The 27,616-nt window shown below is 37.9% G+C and overlaps 1 protein-coding gene across 2 annotated transcripts in view; it reads left to right on the top strand.

Annotated features, from left to right (window-relative positions):
- slc7a1 (solute carrier family 7 member 1) overlaps positions 1-27,616 on the top strand; it is a 43,469-nt gene that overhangs the window by 6,849 nt on the left and 9,004 nt on the right. For both annotated transcript variants that reach the window (XM_008107935.3, XM_062974690.1), the window contains exons 2-8: positions 11,308-11,691; positions 16,644-16,802; positions 18,721-18,874; positions 22,243-22,361; positions 23,364-23,586; positions 24,791-24,930; positions 26,776-26,878. In XM_008107935.3, the coding sequence (XP_008106142.1) occupies positions 11,322-11,691; positions 16,644-16,802; positions 18,721-18,874; positions 22,243-22,361; positions 23,364-23,586; positions 24,791-24,930; positions 26,776-26,878 (1,268 nt within the window). In that variant the 5' untranslated portion in view covers positions 11,308-11,321. The remainder of the gene's footprint in view (positions 1-11,307; positions 11,692-16,643; positions 16,803-18,720; positions 18,875-22,242; positions 22,362-23,363; positions 23,587-24,790; positions 24,931-26,775; positions 26,879-27,616) is intronic.

Below are 27,616 nucleotides of genomic sequence, written 5' to 3'. Positions count from 1 at the left end.
TTCAACTCCAAGAAATCCTAACAGGTGGTAAACTGGCTGGGATTTCTGGGAGTTGTAGGCCAAAACACCTGGGGACCCACAGGATGAGAATCACTGGTTTAGAGCCTATTGGCTGTCTTTACCCTTTTCTGCCTTTGCAAGTATTGTCTATTGAGCCTTTGATTTTGTTTCCTTTCATGCTTTTGTTTCCTTCTGCTTCCTCCCATAGTAGAGGCTGCCCTGACAAAAACTACTCTCTAGGAATTTGCTAGATCCTCTATGGCAACACTGGTAACTTCCAGCAGAAGTCCCTCATTTCAATATGATTTACTTATCTGCAGTTTCCTGTTTCTTTGGTAAATTCAGGAGCATACCAAATGTAGATGAGGGAGTCATAGGGGAATTAATATTAGCCATGCTATTTTAAATATCGCTCAGTGGTGAATTCCCTGATTTGCATGCCAAAAATTCCGTGTTCAATTTCAGATATCGCCAGTGGCAGGCTTATTGATGTTTTATATCAAGAAGATTCACAGATATACATACACATGCACTTTTTAAATTCAGTATGCCCTAAAAATATGCCCGTTTTCTCCAGAGTTTAACCTTGTTTAGAGGCAGAGCTGGTTGGAATGACATTGTATATACATTTGCCTTCGGAGTCATAAAATAATCTCCACATGCATAGTGTCCTCCATTGCTTGTGGCATGTGTATTTTTATGTACATGAAGCTATGGTGTGTATCATGCATAGAAACTGCTTGACCAACTGTTTCTGTCCTTGCACCATCGACTGATAATGCTTGCATCATACTTTGTTCCCAAGGCCTTCTAAGAGATTTCTGCAATTGCAGTGTAATACCAGTAGGTCACATAATTTGAGAAAAGCAGAAGCACTTCCAACATTGTAGGGCTCAAATGCTTATTCCAGTAGGAGTTGCCTTCATGTGTTATCTCAGGGCTTACAACCAAGGAATTGTTAGGCATTTGGGGAAGGGGAAGGGACAGGCTTTCGAGAGATTGGGTGGGATGGGGGGGGGATATGAGTTTTAAAGGCCATTTTAGAGTATTTGCTGTATTTTAATTGTTTTTACCACACAGTTACTAATTAATTGTTTTTTAACTTACGTGTTGCACCTTTTAAATTTGTCTAGTTTGGAGTGTTAGTCGCCTTGAGTCCCCACAGGGAGAAAAGCAGGTTATAAATAAAAATAAAAATAATGCTTAGTCCTGATATTTTACTGGACACCAGCAGGTTGTAACTCAGAATACATGGGCTTAACATATATCTGGTTCCAAGTTTAATCATTGACATCTCCAGGCAGATCTAAGCAAGCCCCATATTCTTTGGGAGCTGCTAACTTCCTTGGAAAAAGAGAGGAAAATGTATCAATGTAAGGCTGCTAACTTAGATCATTCATTGCTTCATGGAATTTTCCAGTATGATGGGCCCTTGGTGTCCACTGGAATTTGGTTCAAATCCCCCTCCCTCCAAGATACCAAAACCTTTGGATGCTCAAGTCCCATTATATACAATGGAGTAGTATAATTGAGTCACTTATATGAAACTGCAAAATTAAGGTCTGCTTTTTGGAGATTTAAAATATTTTCAAGCTGTGGATAGATGAATCCATGGATATGGATGGCGACTGTAGCTGTATGGTCAGTGTGCTATCCCTGGTAGGCTCAGGAAAGGTGTGGGCTTTGGAGGAATCTGATTTCTTGTCTGCCATGTACACTGTCTATCGCATAGTACTCCTACTGCTTTTCGCAAAAATTATTGGTATGTGTAGAGAGAAACTGCAGTCTGAACATTGTGGGAGGTTTTGTAAGCTTTTATGAAACGGTTCTGTAAGGGTGTTGTATTATCAGAATGAGTGAACAAAAAGGTCTTTTGGTAGTGTGAAGACAAATATATTCTAGCATAGCTTTCTTGAAGTAACGGCTTCTTCCTTAGATGTTTTGGTTATAGCTCATGAAAAATTATATTCTAAATGTGTATGTATTTAAGGTGCCATATCTCTATTTTTTTTCTATTACAAACTAAGGCAGATACAAAATGGTCTCGTATATCAATCAGTTGTAGTTGAGTAATGCACCACCTGCTTGAAATATGTTTTGAAAGTATATACAAATCTGAATTTCTGAGAAACATTGATACTAGTCTTAAGTATATGTGTTCACGCAACTCGTTCCTAATACTGGCAGTTCAGTGTGAATGTGTGTCCAGTTTCCTACCCATGTTAATTTTGCAAAAGGTTTTCCTGTTCAAGTGGTTCTTGGAATACTATACCAGGAAGCTTACATATGCTCCTCTTAAGTTTATTGCTCTCAGAACTATGCAAATGCTGTTATAGACCTTTCTGTTTGTTTGTATTGTCAAAATGTGATTTCAAGTATTTATTTTTTGAAATTAGCATTATTATGTCCTTACTGTGAAGAAAATTGGCCTGTTATAGTTAATTATTTCAAAGAGCTCTTGTTTGTGAGGGATGAAACTCATACAGTTTCTTGAGGAGACCCAATCTCTTGCATGGACCCATTCTCACCATAAGATGACAGTAGAAATTATTTAGACCCAGTCCAATATGTATATTTAAAATTTGCTTTCCCAGAGTATTAGTGTTGATCTGTGTATTGAGAATAAATATTTTTTTGTAGAATTGATAATGTATGTTTCTGTGACCCACCATGAGCTCTGATTGGCTGAGAGGTGATAAATACCTTAAATAAATAAAAAAGTCTAATACCTTTTAAAGAGTTTAGAAATTCCTTGTAACAACATCTCATAGATATGCTGCTTCTTTTTCATAAAGATATTAGCCTAAATACTTCCAATGAGATTCTGGGGGATTTTTCACCCGGCTAAATTTTCCTTCCATCTATTAGGTGTAGCATCCTTGCTCTCTTTGTAATCACATTGTCTGGAAGAACCTTGAGAGTTAAGTCACCTTGCAAAAGATGCTTGTGAAGCTCCTGTTCTTGGTTTCCATGGTGATATTACAGCATGACTTGCTATTTTATTCTGTCTGTCTCTGCTAAAACTCTAAATTCAGAACTGAAGTGGCAAACTTCTGCCCCTGCCCCGGTTGTATCTTATCAAGTGGTAGGCAGGAATCCTGATGGAATACCAAATCATACAAAATAAATGAATAAAATGTCTGCATGTAGAAACATTGAGAAGAAGAGTTTTAGTTTATTGTCCTTCCAATTAGGCAATCTCAGAGTAGGAAGGGTCTGCAAAGGCCATCTAGTCCAACCCCCTGTATACATTCCTTGCAGAGAACATTTTAATAATGTTGAACTTTCAGTTATCTGGCCTCTTTCTGAAGTGGTGAGCACCAGAATCAGATTTACCAGTGTAAGTGGGAACTAGGTTTTAGAGCAGTGGTTCTCAACCTGTGGACCCTTCCTAGATGTTCTGGCCTTCAACTCCCAGAAATCCTAACAGGTGGTAAACTGTGAGAATCACTGTTTTAGAGTGTCTTTGAAAAATTAGTATATAGCCACTAAGTTCTTGATGTCAAGACATTGTTGTGTAGTGAGAATAACTGACTGGTGAGAACCTGCTTCAAACCCTACCTTGGTCGTGAAGCTTATTAGGCTTATTCTGCCTCTATCTCTCAGCCTAGCTCATAGGGCTGTTGTGAAGATAAAAATTAGGAAAAGGATCTTACATACCACATTGAGCTCTTAAGAGAAAGATACGACAACAAAGTAAGAATTCAATTTATTCATTTGCACTTTTCCCCATTCTGATAATTGTGACTAGGGTGTGGTTGTCATCTGGTAAATGAGATAAACTTCACTGTTTTGACTTCGCCCTGACTTCAGAGGTGGATGGAGGCGATAGAATATGTCACCCTCATAATGTGATTCTATACTTCAGAGGTCACTGAAAGCCCCAGACTAACTTTGGAGACAGTTACCACCCCTCTCTTGCTCCAAAGTTGGGAGGAAGGAAGGGGTGGATTGGTTACTGTTTATCTAACCTTCTTCAACATATCTTAGAAGGGCAGAGTCAAATTCAACAAACTCCAAATCTAGGAAGGTAGGATTTCCAGAAAAGTTGAAGCCCTGGAGAAATATTTTTCATTGGAAGACTGAGAATACAACATTTTTGATAAACAATTACTTTCTCATCAAATATAAACTTTACTATTTTAACTACGATACATCATTCATTACTGTTTGGCCTATTTATGACATTTATATAGTAATTCTATGCATATCTACTGCTACATTAAGGCTCAGTTTACTTTCAGGTGATCATTGAATGGATTGTAGCTTGAAAAGTTCATCTACATTGTAGAATTAATGCTGTTTGACAGCCCTTTAACAATCATTTCAGTGATTTGGAACCATGGGAATTACAGTTTTACAAGGCCAAAACCCATCAAGTCCCAGGTTTTCCTCTCTAAAACTAGAAAGGGATTGTTGAAGCCTCTTTTGCTAAAGGTGTTTCAGCATCCTTTAGCTTGCAGCTGCAGGGATGACACAAATCATTGCATTAATCTTCTAAATGCCCTCTAGCACACTTTGGGAGTGAACCCTTGCTTCCCTTTGGGCTTGGCAAAAAAGAAGGGCGTTAAGGAGAATAGATCACATTCTTTTCTGTCTCTGATTTCCCATTACATTTTGGAACCACAGTACAAGGCCAGGAACAAGACTATTACAGAGGATTGAAGGAAAATGGTCCTGGGTTTAACAAACATTTATTGATTGCTCATCAAGGCCAGCCAAAATTTGTTGTCCCCACTTCAGTGACAGTGAGATTGAAATTTAACTTTTCTCCTCTATTTTAACCAAAGTTATAAATTTGAAGATTTTTAAAAACAGGAATGACTAGGTACTTATCATAGATACTGTACACTTATATCCTTAATATTTTCCCTTACTATTGAATTTATAATATAAACTAATTATGGGCCTCTGTATTTTGTAGGATACATATATTCTGAAAGCGACAGGTGCTATGTTTGTTGAGTGGCTCCTTTAAATATATATTTCACTCGTGGCAAAAGATCATGGACAGATATCTCTAACACAATCTACGATCGGGGGAGAGTCTGTTCTTTGTCATGGCACCCGCTCAAATGTGTTTGGTGGGAAAAGGGGAGAGCCTTTTTGGTGGCTGCTCCCAGACTTTGAAACTCACTCCCAAGAGAAACCAGGATGGCGCAATCCCTGCTTGCCTTTTGCAGGCATATCTTTGCCATCAGGCATTTGGGGGAGGATGAGGGGCATGCTTCTGGGGATGTTTTGGGTGGGGTTTTGGGGGGACGTTTAGCTTCTAAATGAAATTTTAATTTGATTTTTATTGTGTCTTACCTGTATTTGAATTTTATTCTTGAGTCAAATATATTATTGTTTTTTAATGTTTGCATATACCATGTTTTTCAATTGTATTGGGCTGTGTCTTGTTATTGTTAGCTGCCTTGAGTCCCTATTGGGGAGAAAGGCAGAATAGAACAGAAGTAAATAAAATAATATACGTTTAAATATGTGACAGGGCACTCTTGTATCTCAGGTTTTTCAGAAGGAATGTGAAAATTGTTAGGCACAGGTTCTTTGTGTTTTGTGTCTTACTTTTTTCTTTCTCTTGCAACCTTATCAGACGGGGTGAATTTAGTGTCCTAGGACACTTGAATTTGTCTAATGGATGAAGCCCCATGCTGGACTTCACTTGATGTTTTGTGACTTTCAGCTGAGGCCCCGCCCAGAACTGGAGAGAAAGCGTCACTGGATTCCTTTCCCCCAACACGGGAGGCTTCCTGTGTTGTTCTGGCTCTAATGGAGCCAGCACGAGGCCTTGCCAGAAAGGCGATGCTTTCCCCATGTGGTGGGGAAAAGCTAAAAGGGAGCTATGCATGGGGCAACAGATTACCCTTTATGATGAGGCCATATAGAAGAGGGCTATTTTCATTATATCAAGGAAAGAGAATGTTTAGGAGTATTTGTTGCTAGAACATGCCAACTTTTCATTTTGGCTGAGATCCCCCCCCCACTCCTAGTGAGTTCTTTGAATCAGCCCTGCTGATCATTAAAGTGTATTAAATAGCAGGCCACAAGGCAAGTAGTTACCTCATTTGCTTTGTAGACAACAGGCATATTCATCTGCATTACTTTGGTTTATTTAACTGAGTGAATTAACCTGTGTGTTAAAAGTGGCAGGAATCTTAATGAAATACATTTTGTTAATGACTGTCAAGACCCAGGCTGCAGAGCACCAATAACCATACACAGAGGCCAGAATCTATCTAATATCTTTATTGAAGGAGTATATAAAGTTAATAAAAACAAGTGTAGAAAATAGTCCAGAATTAGACCTTTCAGGAAAGGTCAAAATTAGTCCAAAGAAACAATGTCCAATATGAAATATTAAGGTCCAAAGTTGTAATCCAATAACCGAAACACTCACTTTGCCAGGCAAAGTGAGGGGAGATGACAAGGTCCCTTAGTCCATGAAACTTGAGCGAGGCTATGGAGTAACTTGAAACAGGGCTTGGTACAAGGCAGCAAGGAACGAGAAGCAAGGACAAGATCCGTGGAATTACTTGGCAAAATCCGGGAAACAAGGCAAGGCTGAGTCCTGGAAAAACAAGGCTAAATCCTAGGAAACAAGGCAAGATCCGTGGAGGTAAACAAGGCTGAAAACGGGAACGAAGGCTTGGAAACAGGAGCGCGCTGTCCACACACAACTTACTCCCGTAGCTGACGAATTGACTCCGCAAGAACCCTTTGTGGGCAAAACACCTAAATAGGGTCTAGTTTTCCCACCAAGGAGCAGTTCTCTGGGGAACCAGAAACGAAAGCTAATCTCTGAGTCCAGATGCATGACTCCTTAAAGTTTCCCATGGAAAGCAGGCTCAGGGCTTGTTTGACAGACTTCTGGAAGACAAATCTCTTGCAGGTGCAAGGTTCCCAAATCTGGCTGGGAAAGTTCCAAATCTGACTGAGACGGTGAAAAACCCAAGTTTTCCTCTTCATCTGGCACTACAGTGCCAGGAATGGGACTACATGGCCCATGACTCATCACAATGACAGTGCTTGACAACTTTCTGTAAAAGGATCCTGTAATAGTCAGTTTTACCTCTGCGTTAGTGGAATTTCTTTTATAATCCTCAGAAATACAGTACAACCTCCGTATCTGCTGAAGATGTGTTTCAAGATCCCCTGTTGATACCTGAAACTGCAGAAAATAGGAATGTAGCATCACATTTAAGACTAACTGGTTTTTATTTTAGCCTGTGTGTTCATGGATATAAACCCATTTTTAGATACCGATGGAATGGGACTGTTTGGAGTCTGTGAGGAGAGGTTTGACACACCTGTAACTCAGTGGTGTGGCCCCTGCTGTTCTGCACTGAAGAATGAGACTCCCTAGAGAAAGCAGGCAGCAAATCCTGTATGGGTGCTGGAAGCAATATCGATCACCCACTCTTATGAGCCACATCCAGACCAGCTCAGAAATTCTGTCCTGTTCTTGCATCTGGATTATTTTTCTTCCTGTACTCCCGCTGATTTTGGTTTTCCAACTTTTGGCTGATTCTCTGACTCTTGACCTCTGGGCTGCTAATCAACCTCACAGATTCTCATTTCCCCAAGTACATCTCGGTACAAATGTGCTTCAGGTAGAACAATGTGTAGGCTGAACTGAGTAATCCCTCAGCTGACTTTTAGCAGACTTAGAGATTATAGCCTTGATTGCTTTGAAACATGTGAAATAGTCATGAGAGATGGATTGTAAAGTGGAATATCAAACTTGTTGAATTGATGATTGTATTACTTCATGCAGGATAATTGGCAAAGAATCAAAAGATTACATTTTGTTCCCCAATTTTTTTGCAATAATGCTGGTATTTATCAGTATACTGCCAATTGTAGAAGCTCAGAAAAGAATTGTGGATTTTATTTAAGGAGAGTACATATGATCATCTACACTCCTGCTTACATTTGTAATTCTGGAAAAACTTAGACACATTTCTTTCTCTTTTTTAAAAGTTTGTAGATATTTTTGTGCAGCCGAACACTTAGGATTATTTGAAGAAAAGATTGTGCTTTGCCATTAGGAAAATGTGTGAAGTGTTACTATATAGGACTTCATTAACAGACAGTTTCAACCCTTCTGTCGACTTGATTATTTTTCTAGAAAAGATTGGACTGTGGGGGCGTAGCATAAGGTGCACTCCATATTTGTTACCAGTTGGAAGTGTATTTCAGAGATCAGAGTTCTTGTTAAAATGAATGATAGATGAAGGCACTGAATACACAATTTGAAAAAGAACTGGCATTTATTAGTTGGTAGGTAGATGTGTGGGTGAGTTCTGCTTCCATGGCAATGTGATCTGTTGATGAGTTGTTGAATCCTGATAGTTCTTGCTTAAAGAAATACTCTTAAAATTCAAGATACCATTGTCTGAGTGTGGTGCAGGAAAGAAGCCTCCTGATCTAACCATAATGCCACTTCAGTAGTTTGTTACAAGTTCTATAAAAACCTGGAGATTCTGCAGAAATGGACATGGTCCCCTGTGTTATTTGTGCAGTATGGTGGTATTAGGTGCAGTATAGGTGGTATTCAAGTTGCCTGTTGACTTATGACAACCCCATGAATTTAAGCAGGTTTTCTTGGGCCAGTGGTTCTCAACCTGGGTTCCCCAGATGTTTTTGGCATTCAAATCCCAGAAATCCTAACAGCTGGTAAACTGGCTGGGATTTCTGGGAGTTGTGGGCCAAAAACATCTGGGAACTCCTAGTTGAGAGCCACTGTCTTAGGCACGGAAATATCAGCTCATTTTGCCATTTTGTAATGAGTTTTGAAACTTTTTAAAATCAGTCGCACAGCTCTAGTATTTACCTTTGCCTTTCATGTTTTACACTTGACTGTAGGAAGTTAATAAGGAGGAAGGCTAGTGACCATCTCTTCTAATTACCTCAAGCAGAAAAGCATTTATCTTGCTGAAGGTCGGGTCAACCTCTTTTCTTCTAACTGGAAGAAAAGCTGAAAACATTGTTTTAGGTGTACTAACATACCACGCTTACAATGTATTTCCTACAAAAATTGAGACTTATAACTGGAAGTCTAACCTCACCCTTCCTGATATAACTATTTGATGTCTACTTAAGAAACACATGGGGCGAGGCACTAATGTAATCTGAATTCCATAAGAATAAAAACTGAATTATTAATTAAATTCATGCATACTTCAGTATTTAGCCTATGCAGTGGGTTTGAAGTATCCATATACATCCTGCCTCTACTTCTACGCTTCTGTTCTGGGCTTCTGGTAAGCATGTCTTGAAATTTTATTCTGGAAGGTCACGTTAGACATTTTGGACCATCATTGTCATCATAATTGTTGTAAATAATAACAGTTGCTTGAGGAAAGTAAAAGCTGGTGTTTTCAAGATTCTGAGTTATGTACCCAAAACCCATTGTTGCTGTACCTGCTGCCGTGCATACAACCTTCTATGGCTATGTTTGCATCTGTCAACCCTTCCAGTCTTGCCAGACCATAATTTGGGGGTTGTTTTTTTCTGAAAAGGAGAATCTATTATCTCTTGTGAAACCATCTCTTTAAAAGATTGTCAGCCGCTACTCATATTTAAAGTCCAGAAGTAGAATTTGGTCACTTCCAGGTTTGGTTGTTTTAAAAACACTCCTTTCTGTTGGCCTTAGAGCAGAAAAATGGTTCATAAACTTTCTGCATTTGTCAACCCCTATGTTGCATGCACCCTAGTTGATTTTTATTTGGATGCGGGTAGATGTGCCCACTTGTTCTCTGCACATAATCTTTTGTCCAAGGTTGTAACATTCTGAAATTGATTTATGTGTGTTTTAACTTATTATCATATGTTTAATCCTAATCAAGATTATTTAGTATTTACTTGGAGATGAGGAATATACATGAGTACAGAGTTAAGTGCATTGCATTTTGGATTAAACGTTTAAGACTTTCCCAAAGTAAGGTGGGTAATTACTTGGCAAAAAAGTGCCTTTCTCTGTGTAATGGAAAGTAAAACATCAGTGCTGCTTTTTCATCAATATTCATACATTGCTGTAATAATAAATACATGTCCCAGTCTTTGGTATGTATGGTTCTTGGAAAGGTTTTATAGTGTAACATTTTTCTAGCTGTTTTCCCCCACTCTTCTGTATTGTGGTTGCAATTATGTGCAATCTTAACTTGGGAGATATGTCCATTTGAACTATGTGGAGCTGATTTCTTTAAAGACAGATGCAGGATTGTTCAGTGCTTCTTTGGTTATTTTTTTTTCGTGTCAGGAGCAACTTGAATCGCTTCTGGAGTGAGAGAATTGGCTGTCTAAAAGGACGTTGCATATATACACACGCACACACACACATCTATGCATATAATATTTGTATTGTACTCTGATTTAATTTTCTATTCTAGTACTCTTTGCATTTTTAAATATAATTATTGTCACAAGAGATCTAGTATGCACCATATTCCTGCTCCTTTGGGCAAGAGCTTTACAGTGCAGACACCACCAAATCCAAACTTTGCTGGGTTTGTGCCAGCCACTACAGAAATTATATCTGTATGGGGATGCATTATCTCTTTTTCTGACTATTTTTCTGTGTTGGTTTTCCTTAAAAAAAAAAAAAACAACGCTTCCTGGAGAGAGAATCAGTATGCCAGCCTCAAAGCTGAGAAGAGGGTTAACAGGAGGGCTTGGGCTTTGTTTGGATTTGTAAAATAAGGGGACTGCTGCTAGACATCTTTCTCATGCTACAGAACTCATACAGGGAATAGTTACACCTAATGACTGCTGGGTCGGCCTTCCCAGGTACATTAAGAGTTTGCATTTATATTTTTTAAAATCTGACTTTTTGGTCAATTTATTTTTACTTGTCACATGGTAATGTTGGGGTTACTTGATAGCAGTTCTGCAGAACTTGGAAATGTTAGTTTTGTATTACAACTCACAACTGGGAGCTTTAATCCAAAATTAGTAGCATTTTGAAGATTAGCACTTTTATCGACTGAAGTATAGGCCTTATACTTATCAGTTGGTCTCCTTGAAGATTGGACAACTTGAAAAGATCTCAGCTGTACCAATCTGAAAGTCACTGATTGTACTTCCTTTTTCAGGACTGTTTATGTATAAGGGAGTGTAATGGCTCTTTTGTATCAGGAAGTGTCATTATCAGTATTCAGAAACTTCAACTTTAAGGGAATTGTGACCTGCCTTAAAAAACAAAATCTACAAAATTGCTCCTATTTCCATTTTGAATTTTGGTGTGGATGATGTGGTTGTAGAGTCCTATGGAGAGTCATACAAATAATGATTACTGTTTTACAGGTTTAATTGGGAAGATGTCTTGCAAAGGACTACTTGGATTTGGACAACAGCTGTTTCGTCGGAAAGTGGTAGATTGCACAAGAGAAGACAGCCGACTCTCACGGTGCCTCAACACCTTTGACTTGGTGGCTCTTGGTGTCGGCAGTACACTTGGGGCAGGAGTTTACGTCCTTGCTGGGGCAGTAGCTCGAGAAAACTCAGGACCTGCCATTGTCATCTCCTTTCTGATTGCTGCTCTGGCCTCTGTGCTGGCTGGACTTTGCTATGGGGAATTTGGTGCTAGAGTTCCAAAGACGGGATCGGCTTATCTCTATAGTTATGTAACTGTTGGTGAGCTGTGGGCATTCATCACTGGCTGGAACCTGATTCTATCCTATGTCATTGGTAGGTATTTTCATTCCACTTATTAAAACTATATTGGTATCTATAAAATGTCTTTATTTTATGTTCCCATTTTATCAGCAATTTCACTTGTATTGCAGTAAGAAATGAACAATATATTTGAATAGGTAAAGCTAGATAGCATACTCAAACGTGCATTCTTCTTCTTCATTCACTCAGTCGTTTCCATCTCTTCGTGACCTCATAGTGGATGTTAAAATGAACAAGGCAACAATTTAAAAGATTCCATAAACCAGCAGAGATGAATAGACATAAGGGTATTCTAGATTTAAAGTTCAGATTTATTGCTATATGACATTTGTGCACATTAGCATGCTATATCTGCAGCATAATTGCTACATTCTGGTTACGACGAGGAGAAGTTTCAAAAGGGAAAAATAGTTCGTCAGATCTATGTTTAGATTAGAACTATGTTTGGAACTGTCCACAGGTTCCTTTTTCATCAGGGATGGTTTAGTGATGATTGGACAACTGATACTACATTTTTAAGCTTAAGTAGTTAATAAGAGTTATGAGAAATAGCACAGCCATCATCTGTTTTGATGGATAAAGTACAAATATGTGTATACAACTGCACACACTACTTTAATTATTAACAGACCACATACAAAATAGATTTTAGAAAAGTAAAATAAACGGGATGGGAAAGGTTAAAATAGTTAAGCCAAAGACTGCATTTAAATAATCACAGACATCTTTATTTGAGTGAGATATGTGAGAATGTTGTCCATGCATGCAATTCATTCACTCTTCTTTTTGTAGTAAGCTGCAGTGAAATCATAAAGCTTCCATTTAAAAAAATGCACAGGGAGGGTTTTTTTTTTTAAAAAAACAGGGAGGCAGACATTTTAAATGAATACTTTTAATACCTCCAGTCTTAAATTTTGTAGTCCCCACTAGTTAGTTGCTAACATTATGCTAACAGTGGGTTAAAATCTGCTTAAAGCAGGTTTTTCCTTGGCACATAGTCAAAAGTACTAGCCCGTGATAATATCTGAACGACTTCGTACAGTTGTTCAGCTGGCAGCTCTTGTTGAAAGGAGCAAAAATTTAGCTCATGCTTCTTTTAAAGGTGTGTGTTGAGAAACAAAGGTTAATGTTTTTGCTGTTTTTTAAATAGTTGGTGAAGCACAGCATGCATTTGTTTTAAGGAGAAAATTTGTTCACGAAAAGAAACAGGAGTGGTAGCATAGGAAGGGTGTGGAGGGAATGTACACTCAACTTCAAAAGCTTCTTATTTATTTACATCTCCTTAGTGTTGATGCACATCATTTTTAGGAATTTCCTTGCTTTGTAGGCATTTATAGATACTGGAAAAATACAACTGTTGATCTGAGAATGCCTCCCTTGAAAGTCATACTACATTGTTTCCTACTTAATTTGCTCTATTAGATCATGTTCATAAAGTAGGTTTAAAAGATGGATTTTGCAATAAATGGGTTTTGCAAGTGCCCAGAGAGTAGTCACATATGTCAAAGGGTAAAATATGAATTGTGTTAATCTGATTTTGAACATTAGAATCCAATAGTCTCATGGTTATTTAAGTTTACGAAATGGATTAGTTCCCCTTCCACCATCCTTGCATTTGATTTATAACTGGGCTTGATAAACTAAGATAAATTGGGATATACTGTAACTTATTTTATTCTGAGCAGTTTTTAGTAAGATGAGAACCCATCATATTCCTGTGTTTAGAGCTAGAGTTGTGGATTGGCATTATGTGCCATCCACTGAAGATGTACCCTTGCAAGAGACCAAATTTTAAACTCCTTTTCCTAGCCTCCTAATTCTTTTGCTTCTCTTTGCTGCTGCTGCCTGTTCACCTGCTCATCTTTATAAACAGTGAAATTAATGAGTTCTAGTAGGATTTCCCTCCTGCCCTTGTATTCATTCTTTTTGCAGTTTTGTGAATTAGGTTTATATAGCTCTGAAAATACTGCACTGTAGCTTTCATGGCTTATTTCGTTGGTGTAGAAGAGACCTCTGTTTTGCTGACATTAAAGAAGCAGCAAGTACATGACTGGAAAGGGAACATTCAATTTTTCTGTATTGGATTGAAATTTGTTATTTAAATGATTTTGTAATCATAATGGTTGTGCAACAAGAACATATAAACATTAGCAATTGCTTTACTTAAATGTCTATTTGCAACATTTCCATCGTTCAAGAACTTGTCATCTTCAAACATGAGGTAATAACTATGCTACAGTTAGCTCCTAGATACAAAACAAAAACTCGCTGTGATGCCAGTCCAGCTTTTTACCACAGTCCATTGAATTTATGGGAGTAGCTTGAACTCACATGAGTAGAGCAATGTTCCTGCAGCCATAAGGCCAATAATCTGGACAGATGTAACGGAGGGGAAAATAGAAACCTGAGAAGAAGAGACCTGGTCAGTCCTGTCCATTTGCAGCCTTGTGCAACCTGTTTTTCTTGGTTATCCTCTCTCCAGCAATAAAATAGTTTCTTATAGACCTGAGGCAACTTTCTGTGGTATTAGCAAATCTATCCATATGGTTATATAGCAGCTAGGCAGACTTCTCATATTGACTTTGTCATCTTGTTGCAACATCTCGGAGTCTAGCCAATGCTCCTATAACTTTTGATATTGAGTTAACCATATTTGAGTGGAGGAATCGTATTTACTTATTGAGGAGCAAAAGCATTTGTTTTGCATCATGTTTTGGATTTCTAATCTAACTATTCCTCTAGGTCAGGGGTCCCCAAACTTTTAAAACAGGGGGCCAGTTCACAATCCTTTGGACCATTGGAGGGCCGGACTATAGTTGCCCACCAAGCAATAATAATAATAATAATAATAATAATAATAATAATAATAATAATAATAATAACAACAACAACAACCAGTACAGGTGGTCCCGGTGGTGATCGGCACATTGGGTGCCATGCCAAAAGATGTCAGCCGGCATTTGGAAACAATAGACATTGACAAAATTACGATCTGCCAACTGCAAAAGGCCAACCTACTGGGATCTGCGTGCATCATCCAAAAATACATCACACAGTCCTAAACGCTTGGGAAGTGTTCGACTTGTGATTTTGTGATACAAAATCCAGCATATCTATCTTGTTTGCTGTGTCATACAATGTTGTTGTGTCAATAATAATAATAATAATGAAGGTTGGAAGAGACCCTTTGGGCCATTGAGTCTAACCCCTTTCTGCCTTTGTGCACCAAAAGCACAAGCAAAGCACCCCTGACAGATGGCCTCCCAGCCTCAATGATGATGATGATGATGATGATGATGATAATAATAATAATAGAGAAGAGGAGAACCCTTGGGTTATTTAGCCCAACCCCCTTCTGCCTTCGTGCCGTGGGGGCCGGATAAATGGCTTCGATGGGCCGCATGTGACTCCCCGGGCCTTAGTTTGGGGACCCCTGCTCTAGGTCATAACCCCTGAGTTTATTATTTGCTACCATCTCTTATGTTTTATTAGTTTCTTCCTGGCTCATCTGTAAAGTCTGTTTCTTGGACAGTTATCTATCTCTCTACGCCATACCAGCCTCTGTATACCAGTGCAGAATACTTAAAGGGAACAATCCTATATGGAGATGCAAGATATGAAAGACATTTTTTTTCAATCAAGGGACATGAGAGCCAACATAATATTTAGTTTGTATACATATTAATGTAAAGCAGATATTATGCATGATTTCAAGATAGTTGAAACCCACTTACATCTTTAGGTGACAGAAAGATATAATTTGCTGTAGAAAAGCTACATTTCTGAACTTAGCAGTCAATCATCATCCTAAAATGGTATTTTTAAGACATTAATTTAGTATCAGCTGATATTGAAAGGATTCTCTTGATAAGGAAGACAGTCAAGATAGACTTCACTTAGGATTTGTGACTATAAAAGAGTCTCAAAATCATGTTCCTTTAGTTCTTTGGCTGGCACGTGGGTAGCATTTATGATCACTGAATAAAGTGGAAGGCAAATGGATGGAAAGGAAAGTTCTTTACACTTGGTTGAACCACTGAAATAGATCTTACTGGGCAAGGGGACGATTTCTTTAATTGCATATTCTCTGAAATTGGCACTAAACAGAAGAACACGGCTATGTTAGTGGTGTACCATCTTGTTCTTATGGCAACTATAGTTTGGCTGGATTTATATGTAATGTTTTTGTTGATAATGTTTTTTTCTTAGAACCGTAACTTTAGCAACTACATGAAGATCAGAAAAGAACTGTTTAATGCACCTTATCACATTGCATCTCTCTTTAAAATGTAGCCGATGTTTAACCACACTAAAAAGGCTTTAAAGCTTGAAAGTTTGGAGTGAGAAGAATGTTGAAATTTTGAGGAGACTGAATGAATTGGTAATTGAATTGTGTGTATGCCTGTGTGAGTTGCAATCAGTGTAGTGGACTGTGGGGTAATGCTTTTAATGCAGGGCAGTTTTAGAAAGTGAATACATTTTTCTCATAGAAATTCCTATGTACAGTGCCACTAAAGATATACACTGTATATTATATTTTGTTATTAGTTGGAAGCACAAGAAGAAGTACCTTAACAATGTGAATGGATGCAGTATATGATTCCGCTAACTTGATCTACTGCCTCTCCCCCCTCTTAGTATCCCCAGAAATGTTCAACTCTTTCGATTGGCTATGTTGTCTTGGGACAATGAGAGTTACAGTCTAATACATCTGGAGGACTAGGTGAGGAGATGTTGATCTGCCATTTGAATAGTTCCTGTGTAGCTCTGTACAACTTTGGGCAGCTGTGGACACTCCAAATCCTCCAAATCTCTGTTAACATAATGAAAAAGGAACTTACTGATATGTTACTTGTATAACTTGTCTTTACATAATTTTTATATGTCACACTGAAGGGATGAATAAAGATGGTGTGTAAATAAAAATAGTGAATAGTCTCCATTCTTACCATTCTCTTTGATAGGAACATCAAGTGTCGCGAGAGCATGGAGTGCAACGTTTGATGAACTAATTGGCAGGCATATCGAGAAGTTCTTTCAACAGTACATGTCTATGAATGCTCCTGGCGTGCTGGCAAAATACCCAGATGTCTTTTCTGTTGTCATTATCCTAATCTTGACAGGTGAGGGAAAATGAAAAAAAAAGGCTGGTTTAGGAAATATTTTTTAAAAAATGAAAATTAATTGCTCTTCTGTAGTTTTATTATTGGCTTTTATACTAAGGGAAAATACTCCCATTTATTATAGCCTTGTTTTTAAATCTCTTGTTTACTGAAGATGTCAGGTTTGACCTTGTAAACAGCTTCAGAATGAGATCTGTTGTCAGCCACTTCCCGCTTGTAGTTGCTGAAAATGGGTAGGAAGCAGCAATACTGCTTTCTCCCAACACAGAGTACTAAAGGAAATGGGGGGCGGGGGATGTCAGGCTGAAAATCTTTGAATGCTGAATAATGTGGATTTGTTACTTTAACCTTTGCCTGTATAACTGGCCAATTCATATAGTGTCCTAGGCGGTGGAAGGCTTGGGTTGAAAGGACAGAACTGCCATCATGCTGGTATATGGCTGTTGTTTTTAGAAGAATCAGAATGTTAACCAAAATTAACATCTTCAGGGAGTGTATAATTTATTTTTAAGGGGAAAAAGAAACAAGATCAGTCACTGAAGCTGCTTTAAAATGTGCTGAATTTGAAACCAAGGGCTATTTGATATTTTTTTCTGGTGTATTTTGGCATTTGCCAAACCGATCTTGTGGATAATTTCAAGACAAGTCAGAGTCATAGGTCTGCTTTAGCCTCATTTCCCCAAAGTACAGGCAAGAATAATGAATCTGCTTTACAGCAGCCCTTGATTCTTCCTTGCTTCTGCAAGGAAAAAGTTTGTCTCTTATATTTTCTGATAAGTTCTCTTTAATTGAAAATCATGTTTGAAAATGTCCCCAAGTTTCAGGAGTAGCCTGTTGTATTGTTTGTAACAGTAGAAAAGGAACTGGAAGTTTTACTTCATATTGGAAGCTTTACATGGCACCTTCTTCTTTATGACTGTAGAGTTGGGATGACCAAAGTACCAGAGGAGGAGGTATCTTCCAGCCACCATAAATAACACCATGTTTTGATGATGCAGCAGTAGCAGCAGAACTACTTTTCATTTCATAATTACTTCTGCAAGGCTTTTCAAGTTGCATTTTTTTCTTTAAGAACATGCAGAGGGAGTAAATGCCTTGATTGAAAAGGAAAATGCTCTTGTATGAATGGACCAATATATCAATTTAATTCAGCTTGTTTTTCATTTATAATGTTAAAAATGTGTTCATAGATTGGCTCTAAAACTAAAACAAGCCTTTGCTTATTTTAGTTTCATATGTGTCCAAAATATTTTTGGATTCTGTTTTCTCCTTCATGTCCCTCTATGAAGTTTTAAGACAAAAGGGACACAGACTACTTGAGAACCCTCTATGGAATCTGTGATTGTGTAGCATAATGCAGAATACATTTAAGATAAATAAGACAAGCTACTAACTCATTTGCAGTTTTGAAATCTCAGCATAAATCAGTGAGCTTTTTATTGCAATTTGCAGTATTTACTTTTTGCATCTCAGCTTCTAACATGGGGGATTTGAGAACTGAAATCTAAAAAAGGGACATTTCCAATTTCAGTCAGTTTCTCCTGATAGCTGATATATTTCTTTTTTAACTGACTGAGAATGTTTTTCAAGTTTCATTCCTTTGGTGCTTTCATGCACATTGTTATTGCAGAATGCAGCTACTAGTGAACGCTTCCACATTTAGAGAATGATAGGTAACACAAGTACAGAAGCATAATCATGACAGTCAAACTATGCTAGTTTATAACTTTTGAATCTGTCCTTTGGGTAACTTGATGTGCTGATCATGGGTAGATATAAAGTAAAATAGATCAGCTACACAACAACTTGTGTCAGTGGAAAGATGGTGATACTATTCTTTCCCAAAACATAATACCCTTTTTTTTTACTTCATGCTTCAAGTAATAAAAAATCTAATTATGCACTATACTTTTTGCAGGACTTCTAACGTTTGGTGTGAAAGAATCTGCAGTAGTTAACAAAGTGTTCACCTGCATCAACGTTCTTGTCTTGGGCTTTGTGATGGTGTCAGGTTTTGTGAAGGGATCAATAAAAAACTGGCAGGTTCCAGAAAATATCTCACTTGAATACAAGTATGTGGCAGTTTATTTTGCTTCAAAGAATATATGTGCATGTATAAGCTTAGCTGTGTACACATGTGTGTGCAATAGAACATAAGGTGATCCATGTGTAATATAGCCTCTAGCAATTTCCATGGTAGGCATGGCTTGTATGTACTGATACCTCTGCTTGGATTGGTAAATAATAATAACTTTATAATCATAACTTTATTTTTGTACTCTGCCTCCATCTCCCCGAAGGGACTCACTGCGGTTTACATATGGCACAAGGTGCCTAAAACAATGCATAAAATAAACACACAGTACAATACAAAATAAAACCACTAGTATATAAAACAACAATTTGAACTCGGAACAGCGCCCAATAAACTATAGTGTCAACTGTTGTAAAAACATGGCCAACTGTAAACAAGAAGAAAGGAAAGGGATAGTGCAAGTTGTAGCTAAGGAACAAGAGAATGGGATGAAAGTGCTGTGCTGAATCACAATAGCAGACCATTGGGCTAGACATTCTCAAAGGCTTGTCGAAACATATTAGTCTTCAATTCCCTCCTGAAGAAGGACACGGTGGGGGCCTGCCTAATCTCCCTGGGGAGGGCGTAGCAGTATTTTCATGATGTTCGCAATGTTATTTGAATCTTCATCACTTTAGGATCTCCAATCACCTTAGGATTCTGGTCATATAGGTTGGACAAATAAATATATGTAGATTTTACACAAGAAGCCACTCCACTGCTATTCAGACTAGTGAATAATCCACTCCTAAAATGATCATGTTGAAGCCGTCTCTTATGTTAAATGGCCATTAATTTGACTTCAGTTTTATCCACTTCATACAGTACATTTACTTGTTCATTTTCAAAACTTTATTTTTATCCCACCTTTCTCCTGCTATAAGGACTCAAGGAGACTGATAATGAATATAATATGTTTAGTCTGTTCCTAAAATGAAACATGATGTGGTGAGTCCTTTATAAGGCTGCACCTTTAGATGTGAGCTTTGAAAAGTTATTTTTTAAAAAAATTACAGCTAGCCAAGATGACTAATGAATTATATGGGTTGTAGTTTAAAGAATAACTCTTCCTAGTTTAGATTTAAATTTTATTGTATGCAATAAGATAATTTTTCTCAACGCTAATAAAAACCACTCTTATTTTGGGAAGTTGCTTGTATGCTATGAAGGGGAAAATCTGGTAAGCTATGAAAGGAGAAATGTCAGTGCTGAATCTGTAATATTTCCAGTAAGAGAGGAGGCCCACCTCCTAAGCAACATTGTGAGGGTTTTTCCAGCCTTGCAATCCTCACAGAGGGCCTTTTGTTTTTCCTTGCTCAGGATGTCGGCCATTGGCCTGCTTTCTATGATCACAACGTCTCTGGGCTTTGAGTGGAATTGGAACTGATCTCAAGAGATCAGGTTCTTTTTAAAATAAACTTATTATTTTCTTCAGTCTTTTCCTTTAACAGCAGACCTGGGATGGGCGGCATTACATTTTTTGCCTACAACAGCCATTATAGAAAATCTGTGGACTAATGGTCTGACTCAGTAACAGACGCTTCCTATACTAATGCTATTATTTTAATGGGACATATATCATTTCTCAGCACTTTCTTTCCTGTTGAGTTTGTGCACATAGATGCAGAAACAGCATAAACAAAGAGTTAGGTCTATAATTAGTACAGGCTTCTGTGTTATGGTAGATACGTGAAATGAATTTTAAGTTGCGGTGTCATAACTGTTTTCTGGTTATTTTTGAAGAATTGCTTGAATGTCAGCGCTGTACTGTTATCTCAACAACTCATATAAAGCAGCATCTTATGTTTCTACCATGGCATATATGATTAGCACAGTTTGTCTAGAGCTTCAGATAGTCTTTTTAGGGAGGATGGAAACTAGGACTTGGATGCAGTGCATGTCCTCTATCACTGAGCTACGACCACGTCCCTAAAAACAGTACCATGGAGAAGAAAAACCACTGAGTTTGATCCCTGTGTAGATGTGGCTATTGACACATCTATTTTACTACATATTTTATTGCTGTTATACACTGATAGCTTGGACATCTATGTCTTGGTGCCCCTTCTTCCTCCTGATACAGCTCCATACTTAAACTTATCTATACAGTATTTGCAAAAAGGAATGGAAGAGAAAGGTGGACATTGAAAAAGATAGTTTCCAGAGGTATAGTCTCTTGGAGCAAAAAACAAAGGGCGTGTTTCTTGTAGCACTTTGAATCTGACTTCATTTTAGGTGCAACAAGAATCTCTTGTTTTTGCAGATTAGTCCCGTTTAGCATTTGTATCTGACATGGTCTGTGTAGCATGTAATTAAGGAACTGCACCATTAACTAAGAAACGAAGAAACTTACAAAAAACCTTAGCCCAATTGGCTCAAATTGCACTGGAAACTTTATGTGATTACTTTGGATCTGCTTGTGAAGATGTTGGCAGGCTGAAATTCTTAGGACATTTTCAGTACAAAATCATGATCCAAGCTAAGGCCTTCTGAAACATATCTTTTTGATTTGTGGGTACTGCTGTTTGTAGACGTCACTTTACGTTGTTGTAACTCCTCTTCCCTTGGCCTCTAGAAAACCAGGCAGTGATTAAAGGTTTATAATTTTCTTTTTAAAGTTCAAAGCTGTATTTCATTTAGTAACAAAGGACTAAAATGCATTTAAAGACATATAATATTTTGTTCCTTCTTAAATTAATCTAAGGTAGTTCAACATTTAAAATATTTAAAAATAGATTAAAGGATTGTGTTCATAAACTGTATCTGTTTTATTTGAGCATCCTCATTTATGTGTGTACTTAAAATGTTACAGCCTCTATGTGCTGTGATGTTGTCAAATCCACAGATTTTTTTTTTTGGTACACAACAGAGTAGTGGAATTCAAAATGTTAAGAGTACATGTTTGAGCAGTGCCTTACATTGCATTCCTATACCCATGTATGTCAGAGCAGACTTGGAAATATCACTCAGAATAACAATGTGTTAGTAATTGTTTCTCAGATTAATACAATATGTTTGCTTACAAATTTGGTTTTACAATATGTTGCTTACAATTTGGTTTTAGTTTTTGAGAAATGAAACAAAAGGTGATCTCAACCACCGAATACTCTCCAAAGTAACAGTTCTGTAGTTTACTATACCTCCAATATAGTGAGGGGGTTCAGGATGTTGGCATTCCCACTAAACTGATTCTTAGAATTCTGTGAAAGACGTTAAGGTAGTGAAACAGATATTACGGCCATGGGTCCCATGAATGAAATACTCCCACTTGAATTTATCACTGTGTTACAAAATACTTTATGTTCTTTGATTTAGCTAGTTTTGTTAAACAGAATAACATCTGATACCTTGCTATTCTTTTTCTAGTGGCACACAGGAACAGTATGGTGTTGGTGGGTTTATGCCCTTTGGCTTCCCTGGAGTCCTCTCAGGAGCAGCAACATGCTTTTATGCATTTGTAGGATTTGACTGCATTGCCACCACAGGTAAGTCCATGTGTACCAAATGCTGTTTTGTTGTAAAATCTGCCCACTAGTGGGCAGCCTTTGCATATTCCTGATCAAGGAGAAAATTGGTTAATGGAATCGGGGAATGGGATGTTAAAACAAAATCCTAGCATTCCTCCTGCCCCCTTCTATTAGCACTACACTTTGTTGGCATTAGTGATTGGTAACATCTCTGAATGAAAAGTATTGTTGTCAAATGTCTAGTTTCTAAATAATTGGTCTTCTTGACTAAATGAACATGCATTTACACACTAGAGCAAATTAATACTGCTTCAGAGTCCTTCTTCAAAAGCCCGTTTAAATAAAAGGTTTTAACCTGCCGCCAGAAGGACAGAGGGAGGGAGCATTCTGGCTTCCCTGGGCAAGGAGTTCCATAGTTGTAGGGCAGCCATTGAGAAGGCAGCCACCTTATACACAGTAGCTGTACACTATTCACTTCTTTGTTAATGTTAACCATATTTAGATCACATTCTGTTGATTAGATTCTGTCTCTCCCCCCCCCCCCCCCCCAAATATTTTGAGGTATTAAGGATCTTGATGACAGTTACCAGAAATACAGGGGGGTTGAAAAATAACTCCCTAGTTTTAATGTATTTATTGTATTTATTTCCCTTACTAGCAGGATTATATTTTCAAGATTTATGTTGCAGAAAGTTATTTTGCTTTATTTTTTTTAAATCATATCTCAACAGAAAAAATGCCAACAAAAAGTGGGAGAAAATGTCTTCCAAGTGACCCAAACTATTTCATTGAATAATACATTTGGGAAAGAAACAATAAATGATCACCTTTTAAACAGGTTAATTGAATAATGTTGCAGCCTTGAGTGTAATGAAGGGAATAGGGTAAAGTTCCCCCACTCACATTACAGCACAGGGGGAAAATATCTCTTGGCATTTTGTTGTTGAAAAGGAAACAATTACTGTATTCATTATTTGTGTTTTGTAATCATATGTTTTTGTGCTGCATTATTTTTTGTAGGTGAGGAAGTAAAAAACCCGCAGAAAGCCATTCCAATAGGGATTGTGGCATCACTTCTGATCTGCTTTGTTGCATACTTTGGCGTGTCAGCTGCTCTTACCCTTATGATGCCTTACTACCTGCTGGACAAAAACAGCCCATTGCCAGTTGCTTTTAAGCATGTGGGGTGGGAAGGTGCAAACTATGCAGTGGCTGTTGGTTCACTTTGCGCCCTTTCTACAAGGTAAGGTACTCTGGCTTCCTTTGTACTTTCTCCGTAAGGGTTTGCATCTCACTTTCCTTGTTTTAAAATATGGATTCCAGAAGGCAAAGTGGCCCAATGAAATTTGATTGTGTTTGTCTCAGAATTAATATATGGGAATAGGAAAAGGCAAGAGCAGGTGATTTCTTAAAATCCCTTACACTTTAGGGGGGGGGGGGATGTGATTCACTGATAGAGCATGTGCCTTGCATGTGGAAGATCCCAGGTTCAATACCTGCTATCTCCAGTAGAGCTGGGGGAAAGAACACCTATCTAAAATCCTGATTGTTACCCATGAGTACACACCACAACCAAGTCTTCTAGTCATCATGGGCTCTGTGATGGGAGTTCAATTTATCTAGAGAGCGTCAGGATGGGAACGACTGCTGAACTAGACCTGTGGTCTTCTGACCAAGATGGGAACACCTACTGAATAGAAGGTCTTTGGTTTGATTGGTAGAAGGTGTTTGCTCAAGTTGTACAGCAGACAGATGGCAACTGTCTCAGGCCTGGTTACCTTCCATGTATTAATTTGCACCTTGTGAATATTATTTTAAATTCAGAAGCTTTATGATCCAGTTTTAGTTGTTTTGCCAGCTCTTTTGAGATAATAGTGAAGAAAATGATGATGATGATTATTATGATGTTATTTATATTCTGCCCTATTTCCCCCAGGGGACTCAGGGCGGATTCCAACAGACAAAAACACAAAGCAAACGTATTCAATGCCTTGAAACACCTATGAACACAGATACAATAACGGGCCAAAAATAAAATAAAACCAACATCACAAAATAAACCAACATCTAACAACAAATTATAACATAGAACCTAAAATTACAGAGGGATACTTGGGATGGGATACTTGCACAGTTTTTTGTGTTTTGGAATTCTAGCTTTAATTGTTAGGAAGGAGAAAAATCTATTTCTCACAGTCCTAGAATGGCTATTTTTTTTTTTTGCATTATCATTCTCCTTTAATTTCTGATTAATTTCTGATTAATGACTCTTGTCTGCTTTGTATAGTGATATTTTATAATGTAAATATGTTTTTGAAGACTATATTAGCAGTGAAGACAATACTGCTGGAATGTTTCAAGGTTTTTGCGAGAAAGCGTTTTTAGTTTTGATCTCATGCATGTTTTGATATACAAGATGAATAGCTTATTCTTTCCTTTCTTTCTAGTCTACTTGGATCCATGTTTCCAATGCCACGAGTTATTTATGCTATGGCGGAAGATGGGCTACTCTTCAGATTTTTGGCTCGTGTTAATGAGAGGACAAAGACTCCAATGATTGCAACAATAACTTCAGGTGCTGTTGCAGGTGAGATGTAGTGACTAGCTCGGTCTTGTATTAATAAACGATTTTGTATTGTATTGTTGAAGAACTTGAAAGAGAAATCTCTTTAATCATTGAATCTGAGTGATATATGTGATTGGTTTAGCCTAGTACAAAATTTGGCAGCACAGGAAGAGTTCTGGGAGTGTCTAGTTTTTATTTTTGTTTTTTAAAAGCAGTCTTTTTTTGGTGAAGAAAACATAGATAAAACCAGATTTACTAGATTTGCACAATGCTAGAATTTCCATTGCCTGGTGCACAGTGGGCCAAGTTTCTATTGGAAGCGACATATTGGTCTTCTACCCATTCACCAAGTGCTGCTGCCACCATCAAGTATTGGCAGCAGCTGCTGGGCATTCCATTGGTACCAGATTTGCCAGCAAAATTGGTATCAAATGCAGCATGGTGAGAGAGTGCCAGACTCTGCTCCTCTTTACTGTCCAGACTCTTTCCATTCTGGAAAGGTGGAAGAAGATGCAATATTTTTAAATTTCAGCACTTTTACTGGGCTTATGCACCACAATCAACCCTTGAGCTGCAGGTTGATCACTCTTGGTTTAGGGAGATTGAAACATTCTGTAGTATTTCCTTTTCTCTCAGATATTCTTGGCTCTTTCTCATTGCCTATCCATATGTTAGGTGTGCTCCTGACATGCAAACACAAATGGCCTGATCCTCTTATGATGTTGATTCACACTTCCCAAGGTTTGCCCAGCTTATCAATAATAAAAGAATAACTCTTTGCTAAATCAGCAAAGGTATTCTTCAGACAAAAGTATAACAAATTGAAATATGATTGTATGTGATTGCATTTTATTTTAGAATTTTATTTTTTTATTTCATGTCAAAAGCATTGCATCAATAGATACATTTAAAACTGATAAAATAAAGGGATTTTAAACCAAAAACAGGCAACAGCAAACTGCATTGTCTAGTTTTGAACAGTTCTTCCTCTGTGCATGAGGCAGGGCATTGTGGGCAAGCATACAGGTGCTGTGTTGTTTGTTCTGCTCCACAGTCACACAAGGTGGAGGACTCTCTCAGATAGTGCCATTTTGCCAGGTTGTCTTTTGACCTGCCAATTCCGCTTCTGAGTCTGTTCAGGGACTTCCAAGGTGCCCATTCTTGGTTTGCTGCTAGAGGAAGGCCCACATGAGGGGCCATCCAGTTGTAGTTGCCTGATTGTTGTCCACAGTGATATTTTTGCTGTTGCTGAAGGAAAATGTAGAGGACTGATGGTTCTCATGAAACATTTCCTTGATTTGAGTCTACTAGGGGGAGGCTGATAGCCATTCAGTGGGTGACTTTCACAGTGTTCAACCTTATTTCTCTCATAGTTAGCAGCAACTTCCTGTCGCACATCAGGGGAAGGGGCAATGCCAGCTAGCTTATAGAGTCTATCAACAAGTGTAGAATTAATTAATTTTAGAATTAATACAGATTTTGTGTTTTCTAAAAATGGGCAGGTCTAAAACAATGACACACAGAATTCCTCTTAACTATTTTTTCAACCTTTCTACTGCCAAAAAAGAGCAACCAAAGCAGTTTTTGGTAGAGTATTGCAGTTAAACCAACAGTTTAACTATATTAATTACTGTGTATTCCTTAAAAAAAATCCCTTTTTTAAATTGTGGTTTTGGTTTCCATGCTAATTTCTCCTGAGGTTTTTCATCTCCCCTCTCCTTTAAAAGAGAATAGGGGAGACTGTTACATTTTTCACTGGGGCTAACAGAAGTAGAAATGTGATGAGGATTCAACTATAACAATTAAGCACTGTTCAGTATGCTAAAAAATCTCTTGCCACTAAGCCATGTTTTTCTTTCCCTCCAGCTGTTATGGCTTTTCTCTTGGATCTCAAGGATCTTGTGGATCTGATGTCCATTGGAACACTCCTGGCTTACTCCTTGGTGGCTGCCTGTGTGTTGGTATTGAGGTATGGAACAATTATTCCGTGTTACATTGCAGAAAAAATAGCATTTGAATATTCTAGCTTTTCTCAACTGCTTCTTCCAGAAATTTTGTCCTGAACCTTTACCTTAGAACAACAGATTGTTAGGATGTTTTTAAAGGCCTTTGGGAATTTGGTAACAGCTCAGCATCCAATTATGGACAAATGCTTTCTTAGGCTGAAAGCTGTATTTCTACAAAGTATCATGTATTTCCACCAGTAGGGATCTTCCTACATCTTTGGTCATGCATTATTGATCACATGTAGCTTGGAGACCTGCACTGCCCATCTGTCCTTGGAATACGTCTAATTGTTCCCACAGCATTACAGTTACAGCATAACTGCGGGGTTTGTTTCCAAAATGTACCAAATTCCACTGAACAAATTTTACAGGAATCCAGGTGAAAGACATGCTGGGGATGTGCAATTTTGCTATGAAATGCAATTTTCCAAACCCTATGCCAAAGTGATTTAATACACTTTGATAGTTTTGATCTGTGCATAATATTCTACTCCTAGCTCACAATGTGCTGCTACCTATAACTCATTTTTCAATTTTGTTTGGATTTGGTGCCTTTTGAAAACTCCATGACTGAACAAGATTCATAGTTCTAGTCTCATCCCATAGGTTTGGGTTGTGTGTACTTTTAGCTATATTATGGGTAGGTATTTCATTTGGTGGATTTTAGTAGGAATGTTTGAAATAAAATGTATGTATGTAAT

The sequence above is a fragment of the Anolis carolinensis genome, chromosome 3 (assembly GCF_035594765.1).
Source record: "Anolis carolinensis isolate JA03-04 chromosome 3, rAnoCar3.1.pri, whole genome shotgun sequence".
Taxonomy (NCBI): Eukaryota; Metazoa; Chordata; class Lepidosauria; order Squamata; family Dactyloidae; genus Anolis; species Anolis carolinensis.
Note: the sequence above shows the minus strand (reverse complement) of the source record. Positions and strands in the feature narration are given on the sequence as shown.